This window comes from Mesitornis unicolor, unplaced genomic scaffold, assembly GCF_000695765.1.
Source record: "Mesitornis unicolor isolate BGI_N332 unplaced genomic scaffold, ASM69576v1 scaffold223, whole genome shotgun sequence".
NCBI classification, from domain to species: Eukaryota; Metazoa; Chordata; class Aves; order Mesitornithiformes; family Mesitornithidae; genus Mesitornis; species Mesitornis unicolor.
Genome location: NW_010175053.1, coordinates 1 through 13,927, shown reverse-complemented (window position 1 = coordinate 13,927; position 13,927 = coordinate 1). Strand labels below are relative to the sequence as shown.

General features: G+C 43.9%; 1 protein-coding gene across 5 annotated transcripts in view; it reads left to right on the top strand.

Annotated features, from left to right (window-relative positions):
- SEMA6D (sema domain, transmembrane domain (TM), and cytoplasmic domain, (semaphorin) 6D) overlaps positions 1-12,712 on the top strand; it is a 14,840-nt gene extending 2,128 nt beyond the window's left edge. Inside the window, exons 7-18 of one of the 5 annotated variants that reach the window (XM_010181228.1) lie at positions 99-218; positions 674-762; positions 1,505-1,722; positions 2,125-2,256; positions 2,453-2,608; positions 2,692-2,865; positions 3,605-3,745; positions 3,847-3,924; positions 4,719-4,780; positions 5,126-5,182; positions 7,038-7,205; positions 9,309-12,712. In XM_010181228.1, coding sequence (XP_010179530.1) covers positions 99-218; positions 674-762; positions 1,505-1,722; positions 2,125-2,256; positions 2,453-2,608; positions 2,692-2,865; positions 3,605-3,745; positions 3,847-3,924; positions 4,719-4,780; positions 5,126-5,182; positions 7,038-7,205; positions 9,309-10,612 — 2,699 coding nt within the window. In that variant the 3' untranslated portion in view covers positions 10,613-12,712. Of the gene's footprint in view, positions 1-98; positions 219-673; positions 763-1,504; positions 1,723-2,124; positions 2,257-2,452; positions 2,609-2,691; positions 2,866-3,604; positions 3,746-3,846; positions 3,925-4,688; positions 4,781-5,125; positions 5,183-7,037; positions 7,206-9,308 lie in introns of all 5 variants that reach the window. The other 4 variants (XM_010181227.1, XM_010181229.1, XM_010181231.1 and 1 more) reach the window with 4 other exon arrangements.
- The last annotated feature ends 1,215 nt before the right edge of the window (positions 12,713-13,927 follow it).

The window sequence follows — 13,927 nt, the reverse complement described above, 5'->3', positions numbered from 1 at the left end:
GAAGAGCGGCAGTGAAGGAATGGGGGAAACGCAGGCGAGTCAGAATTCCGTCGATTATCAAAGGACTCTCCATGCCATGTTTTCAACTTCCCTTTTAGATGGAAAATTGTATTCGGCAACAGTAGCAGATTTCCTGGCAAGCGATGCCGTTATTTATCGCAGCATGGGGGATGGATCTGCCCTAAGAACAATAAAGTACGATTCCAAATGGATAAAAGGTAATTTGGGGGAGCATTTTCCCATACACTTGGCAAATGTCATTTCAGTGGCACAGAGGGCATTCAGGTAATTCTCAGCTAGAATTCTTTACACCTATGCTACGATGTCAACGTATGTGCAGCTTTCAATACAGTGTGATTACAACAAAATAGCGGTTTAATACAAATAAACCAGAATTTTTGTTAAATACGTCAATGAATGAATCCAAAATAAACAAAATAAACATCTCAGCTGAAATGCGGTTCCTCTGAGACCTTTTTACCGCCCATTGGCCAACATTAAAGACTTCAGGTTCTTTGAAGCTCCCAGATTCAGACATCCTAAAGTATCTGGAAGACTGGAGCTCGTGTTAGCTGGCATGGACTTGTGGAGAAGCTGCAAAGTCTCAGAGTCGCCAGTGTCGCGTGCAGATCGAGTAGTTCTGAAGTAACCTTCTCCTTGCTCCTTCCTACAGAACCACACTTCCTCCACGCCATAGAATACGGGAACTACGTGTATTTCTTCTTCCGAGAAATTGCTGTAGAGCACAATAATCTGGGCAAGGTAGGTATGGCCACAGCGAGCTGCCTGAGTCGTAGCAGAGCGAGGTCGTCCTAAAACAGCGTTAGGAACAAGTTTGCGCTGTGGAGTAGGGCCTAGTACGGAGTTTGCACGGTTTTCCCATCATTATCAGTTATGAGGTGGGGAGGGAGGAGAAACACAGCAGTGCATTCTTCAACCAGAAAGTTGTTTCTGTTCCCTGGGCCTTGCTGTTAGGCGGGCTCGCTACCGGTATCTTTTAGTATCGCTGTTGCCTTAACGCTTGTGGCGAGTAATGGAAAATCTGAAGGTTTTTTTCATGCTTATTAAAGAAACAAAAGAAAACGACACAAAAGGAAGAGTTTCAAAGAAGTTTCTCTAATGTCCCTGGATATTGAATAATTCAGTCATGCCACTACAGAGTATAATGCTCATGCCTCAGTGTGGAAGGATATTCTATAATAAATTATTAAATCCTTTACACGTGGTTAATTAAAGTCTTTAAATCTCACTAACAATATGATTTTGAAGGAGAAAAAAGGGTGGGCCAAGCTGCAGAGTTGCATTTGCTTGGTGATACATTAAGATGCCTGTGCACTACAAACTGAACACCATTTGCTTTCATCTTTTCTGTGCAGATAAATGTCAGCTTCCTGTTACCAAAATTATCTTTGGTGTTTTATTAACAGCTCAGAGTTGAGCACTATTTTCCTTGCATCTTTCAAGACTTCCTCCCTTTTCCTGTTGTTTTTTTTTCCCTTCAAAGGCCGTGTATTCCCGTGTGGCACGCATATGTAAAAATGACATGGGGGGGTCCCAAAGAGTCCTGGAAAAACATTGGACATCCTTCCTGAAAGCTCGGCTCAACTGCTCAGTTCCCGGGGATTCATTCTTCTACTTCGATGTCCTGCAGTCTGTCACAGACATCATAGAAATCAACGGAGTCCCCACGGTGGTCGGCGTATTCACCACACAGCTCAACAGGTGAGAGACGAGCAGCCATACGTCTAAGGTAGCTCTCTGGTTGTCTAAGGTAGCTCTCTGATTGTCTAAGGTAGCTCTCTGGTTGTCTAAGGTAGCTCTCTGGTTGTCTCAGGTGGCTCTCTGGTTGTCTAAGGTAGCTCTCTGATTGTCTCAGGTAGCTCTCTGGTTGTCTAAGGTAGCTCTCTGGTTGTCTCAGGTGGCTCTCTGGTTGTCTAAGGTAGCTCTCTGGTTGTCTAAGGTAGCTCTCTGGTTGTCTCAGGTGGCTCTCTGGTTGTCTCAGGTAGCTCTCTGATTGTCTCAGGTAGCTCTCTGGTTGTCTCAGGTAGCTCTCTGGTTGTCTCTTCCACCGAGGTTGGTGCCACTGCAGTCTGGGTTCTCACAACTGTTCTTTGAATTCTGCAGCATCCCTGGCTCGGCAGTGTGTGCTTTCAGCATGGAAGACATTGAGAAAGTCTTCAAAGGGAGATTTAAAGAACAAAAGACTCCTGACTCTGTTTGGACAGCTGTACCTGAGGACAAAGTACCAAAGCCAAGGTAAAAGGTTTTTACTCGTGGTGCCATAATACCGTCCTTGTAAAGACCTATCTGAAACCAGCTGCACTCTTGAGCGTCTTGTCAGGTAAAAAACAAAGCAGAGCTGTGCACTTCAACCATAAGGATGCTCATTAGCAGGCTGCCTTCTCTCATTAACTAAAATACCAAGAGGAAAACGATGTTGTTCTCCTTTCAGACCTGGCTGCTGTGCAAAACACGGCCTAGCAGAGGCTTACAAAACCTCCATTGATTTCCCAGACGAAACACTGTCCTTCATCAAATCTCATCCTTTGATGGATTCAGCCGTTCCCTCGGTCATTGAGGAGCCCTGGTTTACCAAAACACGTGTCAGGTACGACACCGTTCACAAACAGCGCGTGTGAGAAGGAGAACAAGAGAACGCGCTGTTACTGACCCGCTCTTTGGTCTTGACAGATACAGATTGACAGCAATCGCTGTGGACCACGCTGCTGGACCCTACCAGAACTACACAGTCATATTTGTTGGCTCTGAAGCAGGAGTAGTACTTAAAATCTTGGCAAAGACCAGACCCTTTTCTTTGAATGACAGCGTATTACTGGAAGAGATTGAAGCTTACAATCATGCAAAGTAAGTGTTACCAGAACATCTAAGCTCTTCATCTAGTTCTTGGTATCTAGCTAAAAAAAAATATGGTAAACGAAACCCAACTCATTATCACCAACATCACCACTTGTTTGTCATTTCACGGTGTTCGTCATGTTGAATAACCTGAAAATATTTGACCACTTGCCATTTTGCATGGGTCGAGTGAACAACCTGATTCCGCTCCAGACGTCAGCGATACCAATCTGGTTCTTCCACAAGCAGATGCACTTCTTCCTGAATATGAAACGTCAGAACTATCTGCTGCTGTTGGAAATAAATGCTGTGAGCTTATCTGGAGGGTTTCTCAAGAGTGACCAATAATGTATAAGCTACATCTAATCATTTTAAACGTGTTTATTCTGGCACAAGGAATTTGGGGATGGAAGCATTCCAATGAGACTCTACAGGCGTCCAATAGAGGACTCTGTGCTGCTCTGTCGAGATCTTTGTGCTGACTGAGAGAACAAAGGAAATAGATTTTGTTCCTGCGTGATTCAGCAAAATTGTCACCTGGCTGTAAATACGGGCCAGAAGCTGGCGTTTGATAACTCGTAGGTTTGTTTAGGAATTGCTCAGCAAAGACTAGTAAGTTACATTTATGTTTGTAAATAGTCTCTTTTCGGTATCTACACAGACGATGAACAAATCAAACGAAGTATAAGCGCTGCAAAAAATAGTGCAGTTACTACAATAACGGCTTCGCATTGTTTTTGCTGAACAGATGTAACGCTGAGAGCGAGGAGGACAGAAGAGTCATCTCCCTCCAGCTGGACAGAGACCACCATGCTCTGTTCGTGGCGTTCTCCAGCTGCGTCGTTAGAATCCCCCTGAGCCGCTGCGACCGCCACGGGTCTTGTAAAAAGTATGGCCCCGTTCCTGAACTCCCTCTTAAAGGAAGGGCATCAGCATCTCTTGGGAAGGAAGTAAAAAATTCATGATTCTTTGGGGTTTTTCTCTTGCAAGGGCATGTATTGCTTCACGGGACCCGTACTGCGGCTGGTTGGATGGCGAGGCGTGTGGAAGAGTGACACCAGGCATGCTGTAAGTACGGCTTTTCAGATGAGCCCAGCACCTCTACATAGGCTTTGTGAGCTCATAGCCTGTGCCTGTTCCCTTGCACTCGGTTAATAAATTGCCCTTTTTTAGGGCTGGTTTCTCAGTGTACTGTACACGTGAGAGACCAGGATGCTGAAGTCCGGCCCAATTCTGCAATCTCTAGGTGAAGACTTGCTTTCAGTGGGAGTTTTACATGTGTGTGGGAGGACGAGCAGAGCTGTAGGAAGAGCAGTTGGAAGCAGGAAAGCAAGAAATTGCAGCTCAGAGAGGACATTACGCAGCATCCCCTCCCAGGCATGCTCACGGCCCGGGCACAGGCAGTTGCAAATATGAAAGCACAGGATTCACAGTGGGAAAAGAGTACGAATTTGCCTCCACGCTGGAGCTCGACTGATGTATATGCATACCAAAGGCATTTTGCACAAATCCAGTCTGTAATATACAGTGCATTAGCAGCTGTATCTTAAAAAGAGGCCTTTGTAGCAGGCCAGTGCAGACTTTAACTGGTATAATTGGGCAGTTGTATCTAAAACCAAGAGCTTGACCAATGTAGAGGACATGCTGAAGTTGCCGGAAAAAAAAGGGATTATTTTTCTATTTCCTGGCATAAGCACCTATGTAGTTTTTAGAGCCTGGTTATAACTAACTCGTGCCTTTTGTAAGAGGGTTGTTTGGGCCATACACTGGTTCTTGTCTCTGTTTCCATTTGCTGCTTCCATTCGTTTCCCTACTCATACTGTTAATTGCAGGTTCTCTTTGTTTGTTTCATACAACCACAGCACCGGAGGGTACGTGCAGGATGTTGAATACGGCAACACAGCGCAGCTCGGGGACTGCCACGGTAAGGCCCAGTCGCTGCTGCTCGTTTGCGATGTCTCAGCCGTGGGCTGTGGCCACACGTCACTATGGATGTTAAATTTATGATGAGCCTTTCGGTAGCACGATGAACACATCACCTGGTGTTACTGTGGATGTTCACAGAACTGAGCTTTTTGGTCCTGGGTGGCAGAGTTTTGTTTTTGCTTCGCCAGTTTACAGCTATGTGGGGGCTACAGCAAAGTACTGAAGAATTTATTTTTTTGTAACCAGTAATATTTTAATTTTTATTTCCCATTACTCAGGTTTGAGATCTTTTGCTTTCTTTTTGTTACTTTTTACTGATTACTTGTTCCTTTAATTCTTTTAGAAATTTTGCCTACTACAGCCACACCAGATTACAAAATATTTGGCGACCCAACATCTGGTTAGTTTTTTTTAATTTTTTTGAATTAATGACCTTTACTTTCCTTCAGTTCAGCATTTTCAGCCCTTTTTTCCTTCCTTTTGCACAGTTGGCAGTCCTCCATTTTTGTGCTTTGACTCATGTTCCCACTGATGGTAAAGATAGCCAGACTCTTCTCACTCAGCACTTCACCCTGTGTAGCCGCATGTTAACAGCTCATTATTTATTGAGACATCTTTTATTAAAGAGCCTGATTAACATAGATGACATCTTCACTGCACGAAAGTCCACTAAGCTTTACTCTCGATCCCCAGCCATGCATTTGTGAATGCCCCTCTTGGTCATCTCTAGTAGATGAATGGCAGAGTTTCATCATCTCCCTCCTTACCTCTCCTTTCCTCCTCTCCTTCTTTCCCAGCAAGCTTTTTGCACAAATACACATTTTCTGAAATGTGTATTTCCATATTTTTGAAATGTTTTAAGTAGTTTGTGCTAATGGAAAAGATATAACGTCACGAACCGTGTAGCTGAATGAGGGCTTGTGTAGACAAAGGTGGCTAAGAAAAAGCTTTACGCGTGGTTGTCAGGTGGACTTTCACATCCTTTTCTCCTTCCGTGGTTTTTCTAATAGTGTTTTCACCATCAGCCCCTGGCGTTCGGGAAGACAGGACCCAGTGCTCCTCTGTTGAACTCAAAAGCAGAACCTGTGTTGACTTCAACAGGAGCAAGACCAAGCCCTTACTTTCCAGTCTTTGCTCCTGGATCTTGGTCTCTGCTTTCAAATCAAGGCCACCTTTCTGGCTGACAAATATGAAAATAATCTATTTGTATGCTAAATTTGTAAGAGCGCAACAAGAACATCAGTTTGTGGTTTGGTTTCTGATGCTGTCTGCACTTCTGTAACTTGGCAAGAAGCAATGCTTGAGACAAACACTTCCCAGATATATTTACCCATCGTGTAAGTTGAGAGACTCACTTAGGAAAGCAGAACAAATCTGTGCTACATGGAAACGCCACCTCACTTGCATGAGCGTTTGCTTTATCAACTGAATTTTCAAAGTGATATTTTAGGACACAGATACAACCGAAACTCACTTTCAAGTCCTGAATGAGCGTGCTTTTGAAGTACCTTTCTCAGTCAGATCTCGAGCTGTAGACATTCATGCCTAAACCTACAGGGACAGTGAACACAGGATACTCCAGTGTGCGAAGTATTTTGGATTGCAGACCCAGTTCGAGTTGTTTCCTCCTTGTGCGCATTTTCACGTAGGCTACGGTGGTTCTGCTCAGCAAATGCACTGCAGAGGAGCCAGAACCCGTGCAACATTTTTCCCTGGGAACCATTACAAAATAGAGGTTAAAAACACTCCTTTCATCTCCACCTGTAGAAATGGCTCATTCAGCAGTTCCTGGTCTACCATAACAGCGCTAATGGAGCTGATCTGGTTTCTCAGGCGTAACCTGTCATGAGCGGGTGTCTTTCCAAGTAACTTCTTTTTTGGTTTTTTTGAAGGTGTTTAAAAGGCAGCCGAGTGCGTTGTCGCCAGTGAAGAGCCTAGCAATTAAGTAGAATAAGTTGTGCTTTTCGCCTCCACCAGTTGCTTACTTTAACCTCTGCGCTGCTTTCCTGTTTGACTTCTCTGGCTTTTTTGGCTAGCAGCTGTTGATGTCTTAATGTATTTTTTGGTGCTTAAAATTTTGACCCAGTTGGTTTTAATCGGCCCTCTGTACTTCTGCAGAGTGTGGGGAGTCACATTTTGCCCTGACGTGTAACTCCCATTAAATGCTGTCTCCAGCTATAGCTTAGATGTGCCGTGAAGCAGTGAGGGAAGCCTGACTGTAATACACATTAATAAAAATCTGTTTGCCACCACAGACATGGAGTTCTCCTCAGCTTCCATTACCACAATGGCAAGTATCCCAGTTATATCACCTAAAGTGATTGGTTCCTGGAAACCTAAAGTGACTGGCTCTCGGAAATTTGTAGTTCAAGATGACCCAAACACTTCTGATTATTCTGATCCATTATCAGGTGTCCCAAAGGGTAAGGCCTTACCAGGGAATACATTGCAGCTGAATGGAAACCTGATAGTCTCAGCGTTGTCTAAGGCTCACATGTAACAGCCATGATTGTCGGGCTCTATTTTACACCCATTTCCTGTGAATATGCAGACAGTGCAATCATGTTTTTCATACCTACTTTTCCAGTGGAGAAAGTGCTGCTTAGAGCTTATAATGGGAAACACAGATAATAAGCTCAGCCTTTTATTCCTGGGGTGCGCCAGAGCTCCCATTAAAGTCAGTGGGAGTTCTGGCTGCATTAGTGAAAACTACATTCAAGCCTTACCTGCACCTCTGGTGGCTGTTTCCAAACCAGTCTGGTTTGGGTAAGACCCTCAGTCCTCATGAGTGGTTACTTAAAATAACTTTGTTGGGTTTTTTATGTTTGGTTTGTGGGTGGGGATTTTTTTGGGGTTATTTTTGATGGAGGAGGGGTGTGGGCCAGCAAAGGAAGCTCAGCTCCATGACAGATCTGTGCATTATCTGTGCAGTCTGGGCACAGCCCAAACCCTGCCTGCAGCGTGGTTCTGAAGGCCGTGGGTCAGCTCTGAGTAAGGATGTGCTGAATTTTTATTCTCTGGGTACGCTCATCTGTCTACAGATGATCTCTCTCAGTACACAGAGAGACACGCATATTCTGCATGTGATTCACCTTTCTGCAGCCGCTCCTTCTGCTACGTGAGCCTTTGCTTAGGCTCTTATGGCAAAAAAGCCTTTAATTCAGTAAGACTATTGCAGTCAACCAAAGGACTGAGAAGCTTCCAATCCCATAACTTAGCACCAGTCCTCACCAGTACACAGAATAGCCTGGTGACAGACATGTTTGCACAGTTCTGCATTTACTGAAAACCTCGCCAGCCAAAAACCATTTGTGTTTTATTACCATTCGCCAAAACATATCAGGTTTCCTATCAGCCGTTATGGCGGTGCATTTGTCATTTTAATTTGTTGCGGTTATTTTTCGTTTTAAGCTTTTGTTACCATTTGCTCTTGGTTCTGAACCACATTTTGTGTCATAGCTGTTAGTGAACTTTACTCCTGTTTTCTTTCTCCTTCTGCACAGTGCCATTAAAACCTATAACCCTGAACATTAACGATGTTCGAAGGCCTTGCCTGTAACAAAAGTGAATCTGTTCCTTCCCTCTTGCTCTTTCATTTTAACATCCCTTGGGATAGGTAGCAGAATTACTTGCGTTAAAAACTAACATTGTCTTAGCTGCAAGATGTCTGTGGTTGCTTTAAAAATCTCAGAAACCAAAGGAGCTTGCTAATACACAAATAAAAGAACTAATCCAATATTCCACTTAGACTAAGCTAAAAGTTGTCTAAATTTTAACATTCGCTAATAACTTAACCTTACAAGTTGTGGTTTTTAAATGTTATGCAAGTATTTATGTTCATTATTGCCTAAAAGAAAGGAAAAAAAACCAGTGCTTTAATCGAATGACATAATCTTGAACTTCAAGACTTGTACGCTCACATAACGCAGGGTGCGCCAGTCCGAGGGCAGCGACTGTGGGCGACTGGTTCACAAATTGTGCACCCCATTACGTTAGCACGGTGATAGCAACGCAGTGTGGACATTACACAGTTTTACACAATATTTGCATAATCCTGCCTCTCTTTTGATACTGATTTATGAGTTGGGCAGAAAATTGAGAGAGAAATCCATCCATGAGTTATTAATTGCTGTCTGGCCCAGTGGCACCTTCTAACCTCAATTTTCCAGCAGAAGTCGTTAATGTTAATGACATACAGGCCCCTCTTTATGAGCCTTAAAGAAAATTTGGGGACAGGCTAAACCAGACGTAGTATGAGGAGCGATGCTTCAAGAAGCATTCCTCGTTACCAGAGAAAACGGACAGCCTTCATTTAGACTGCTCAGTGTTCCCATGGTCCTTTTTATGCATACAATCCTTGGCGTTCAGCAGTGCTGTAGATTGCAGGATCCAGCTGAGCCACACTAACACGAGACACAGAGCACTGACAGACACCGAGCAAACACTTCCTGAGGGAGGCTGCTGCTTCTGCAGCGTGTCGGTCCGCAGTGCGTGTGGATTTATGATATACTGCCTGTCTTTTGCAGGTGTGAGGTGGGAAGTGCAATCGGGAGAGTCCAACCAAATGGTGCATATGAATGTCCTAATCACTTGTGTCTTTGCCGCTTTTGTCCTGGGAGCCTTTATTGCGGGAGTGGCCGTTTACTGTTACCGGGATCTATTTGTGCGGAAGTCCAGGAAAATACACAAAGATGCAGAGTCGGCTCAGTCCTGCACTGACTCCAGTGGGAGCTTTGCTAAGCTGAACGGGCTGTTTGACAGTCCCGTCAAGGAGTACCAACAAAACATCGATTCACCCAAGCTGTACACAAACCTCTTGACCAGCAGGAAGGAGATGCCACCGAACGGTGACACCAAGTCCATGATGATGGACCACAGGGGCCAGCCTCCGGAATTAGCTGCGCTTCCGACCCCTGAATCGACACCAGTTCTTCAACAAAAGACTCTGCAGGCCATGAAGAGTCAGTCGGACAAAGCGCACGGTAACCTCAATGCCTCGCGAAAGGAAACCCCACTAAAAAGCCCTCAGTTTTTTCCTTCCAGTCCTCCACCTCACTCTCCTCTAAGCCACGGACATATTCCCAGTGCTATCGTCCTTCCCAATGCCACCCATGATTACAATACGTCTTTCTCAAATTCTAACGCGCACAAGGCAGACAAAAAGATGCAGCATTTGGATCATCCACTTACAAAACCATCCAGCAAAAGAGACCACAGGAGATCCGTTGATTCCAGGAACACCCTGAACGATTTTCTGAAACACTTAAATGAAACTACTACGAATCCCAAAGCAATTATGGGAGATATTCAAGTGGCCCACCAGACTTTAATGCTGGATCCAATGGGAAATATGTCAGAGATCCCACCCAAGGTTCCCAACAGGGAGGCATCTTTATACTCTCCTCCATCAACCCTTCCGAGAAACAGCCCCACAAAACGAGTGGACGTTCCCACCACTCCTGCAGTACCAATGACCTCTTTGGAAAGGCAGAGAGGTTATCACAAAAATTCTTCACAGAGGCACTCGATATCTGCCCTTCCTAAAAACTTAAACTCACCGAATGGTGTTTTGTTGTCCAGACAGCCCAGTATTAATCGCGGGGGGTACGTGCCTCCCACGGCAGGCACAAAGATGGACTACATGCAAGGGACGCCCGTCAGCGTTCACCTCCAGCCTTCCTTGTCCAGGCAGAGCAGTTACACGAGCAACGGCACCCTTCCTCGCACAGGAATAAAGCGGACACCCTCCCTAAAACCTGACGTGCCACCAAAACCCTCATTTGTTCCTCAGACAACGTCGGTCAGACCACTGAACAAATACAGCTACTAGGACTTGTCTGTGCTAAAATGAGCGTGGCGTTGACCCGTGCAGGTTGTGAGATGATGTTGTGGTAGACACATAAGACAGAGACTTGCTTGTTATTAAAGAGAACAAAGTGGCCAAAGAAACTGTCTTTACTTCAGCAACATCTGTGTCTTGCCACGTGTAGCCACAGCAAGACTCCATGTACTTGCTAGGAGCGTACACAAAACAAAACAGAAACAAAGGAAAGTGCTGGTCATTACATTTCTTTTGTTTGGAGCTAAGGAGACATGTAGCACAATGGGGTGGGGGCTACTTTACTGTTCTAAATAGCTAAAGAGAAGTTCATGGGGGGAAAACAAAAATCAGTAAGCAAATACTTGAAAAAAATGGGTTCCATTTTAGACTGCCATTAAGCGTGGTCCTTCCCATTAAATGTGAACATTTTAATATGTATGCATTCACCTTGCCTCTTGCACAACTGTCAGAAAACGGTAATGTCTCGATGAGTACCTGGGTTAATAATCAATTTGCTGGAATTCAGTCTCTGGCCCAACTGTAGCATCATTATTTCTTCTCTCCACGTGTGGCATTTTGTTTGTGCCACGGGTGAAGCTGTGCGTGCGCGTGGGTGTGCGTGTGTGCTGTACGCACTAGGATGTCCTTAGATTCCCATTGCATCTCTTATGCTATGGAGTTGTTTACATGGAGCATGACTGAACAAACAGATGACTCTGCCGGCTGCAGCCCGTTGGGTTCAGGTTGGGGACGGCTGAGGGTGACCTGCGCATCTCTGAACCCTCCTGAACGGTAACGCCTCGATCAAACGGTCACCCAGTGAAAGAGTGCATTTAATCCTCCATAACTCTGTTATGCTGCTATTGATTCAGAGCTGTGCATTTCAAATCCAGTGTTTTGGGCTGGAACGGGGGGGGGAGTTTTACTGTGTTTCCACAGTGCCTCCATCCAATACCTGGCCACTGTGAACTCGAGCCCCTGTACTTCTCCTTGAGGGCAGCTAATAACCAACTCACTTGGCGAAGGCCTGTGTAACTAGAGGAGGTTACGGTTTTTGTTGCATTTAATAATGCCCTACACGCCGATAGACTCTCGTCAATAAACAAAGAAGCAACGTTAATTGGCCCAGCAGAAGCAGTCTGTGAAAACTCAACAGTAGTGCAATCAATTTGTTTTTGTTGTGTAATGTAAGGGTTGTTTTGTTTTGTTTTGTTTCTTTTTCCAAAGTCATGCAGGTAATGACAATATTCTGTAAATACTATGTGTGAGTTTACCTGAATCTGTGCATTTTGTGCCTTATTCATGCAGATGATAAAAGTACTAAAAAAAATATAAAATAAATCTGTCAAGTGTTCTCACTGTAGCACACATCTCCCGAGTGCCAGTTGTAAAACCTCTCAACAGCACCAAAAACAATAAAAAAAGAAGAAAGATAAAAAAAGCAAGAATAATTAATGGTAACTAAAGGCAGCCTACAATCCAAGAAGACAGCAGCATTAAATCACCTTACCATGATAAACATTCCGCTCCAGCTCTCCGAAGGATCAAACAGTTATAATGCGAAATCAAATGAGGTTTCTAGGGTAATGGAACACCTGCTAAAGTTGTGTGAGCTATTTAGTAGGTTTTACAGTATCCACTTGCAGCTGATGTTCAACACAGATGGCTATTTTAGCTCGCAAACTACACACTACCACACTGTTTATTGAACATAACTATAGAAATAACCATGGCAGAGGAACGGCCGTGAATTAGCAGGGCAAATAACTGCGATGGGTTTCAGAGACGGTGGAGATTTATTTTATGTGTTGGAAGGGGGGGAAAGGTTAGTCACTGAAAACTGGATCTGTGTTACGGAACAAAGAATAAAGGATAGAAGTAGTCACGTTTTTCCTGTAAGGCTGTAAGGGACGTTTTATTTCCCGAGACCTCTGGATCCAAAACTCAATGATCTCTCTTCCTAAACACTTCTGTCTTGCAACTAAAACACTACAGATTAATAACTATTAAAAATGTACTCGGTTGTCAAAAGACACAAACTGATCCGAATTCACTTTACCAATATTAATTAATACAGACTTGTGTGAAACCGAAAGATAAATGTATGTGAACCCTGATAACCTCCTGTAACATTGTGCTGCCTTGTAGATGGTAATGTGAGTTCTCTCAGTATTTATGTTGAAATTTCTAACATTCAACCTAGTCCTTACTCTGTTAATTTAATAATAAAAGATGCTTTATCCATTTGTGCAAAGGTAAACGCAGATTGTATCTTTTTTAATGGTACGGCATAAAGAAAAAGTAACCCTTAAATGAAGCTGCTCTATACTATAGAGTACTTTAACATGTATAGATATCTTGTAAACTTGTATTGTGGATGTGTAAATAATACGTTCTTTGGGTTTTTAACACCGCATGTAAAGTCAAAATAAAATATTCCAATGTACTGCCTGTCTGCGCTCCTCATTAGGGAAGGTGGCTTTGGGTGCACTGCTGTTGGGGAAATCTCTGTTTGCCTTTAGAGCCCCTCAAAGACGGCACAGAGACCGCTCACCAAACTTACAGGGCCTCGCGGAGGCGGTGTCCTCCCGTTTTCGTGGCAGCCACACGTTGACAGGCGTGATCCTGAGGGAGGGTGAGTGTCTGGAGACGGCTTTCAGCCTCCTGAGCTAAATATAAAACGTCAGAGTAAGTGGTGAGCAGTGGGAGAGCGCAGCACAGGGTCGGGGTTGCCCAGATGAGCACCAACAAGATGCACTGCATTTGAAAACACATCATTTTATATGAAATCTTTATTGGAGCTTGATCCAGGTTTCAGCTGGGCTCTGGCTCCTGCGAACCTTTCTTGTTAAGGTTAGGAAAATTATTAATTTTGAGCAAATACGGTAGAGTTTTGAAAGAAGGTCGTGTGTTCCTTCTAAAATGTAGGCCACAAAGAGACAGACGTCACTCCTGGCAAAATTAATTGCAGACCCTACATAGCAGGGCATTCCTAAATACTTCCTAATTGAGCTTCACGTTTCAGGCAGACAGTAAAGCCCAACAGAAGCACACATGTCATATATTTAGCATCAGAAAACAAATATTCTTTTAATTAAAAGTTTATTTTAGATAATGGATCAAAATTATTTGTTATGAGATGATGCTGCCAAGGCATTAATAATTTGAATTTACTGTGCATGTTATAACGGTACAACGGCACCTAGTTGTATCTTACTAAAAAAAGGAGAACATTTTAAAGGGAAAAGAAACATAGTGCTAAAAGAAAATAAAATAACCCCAAACCTGTAGTGGCTGGGGGTGTTGGTTGACAGTCGGCTTAAC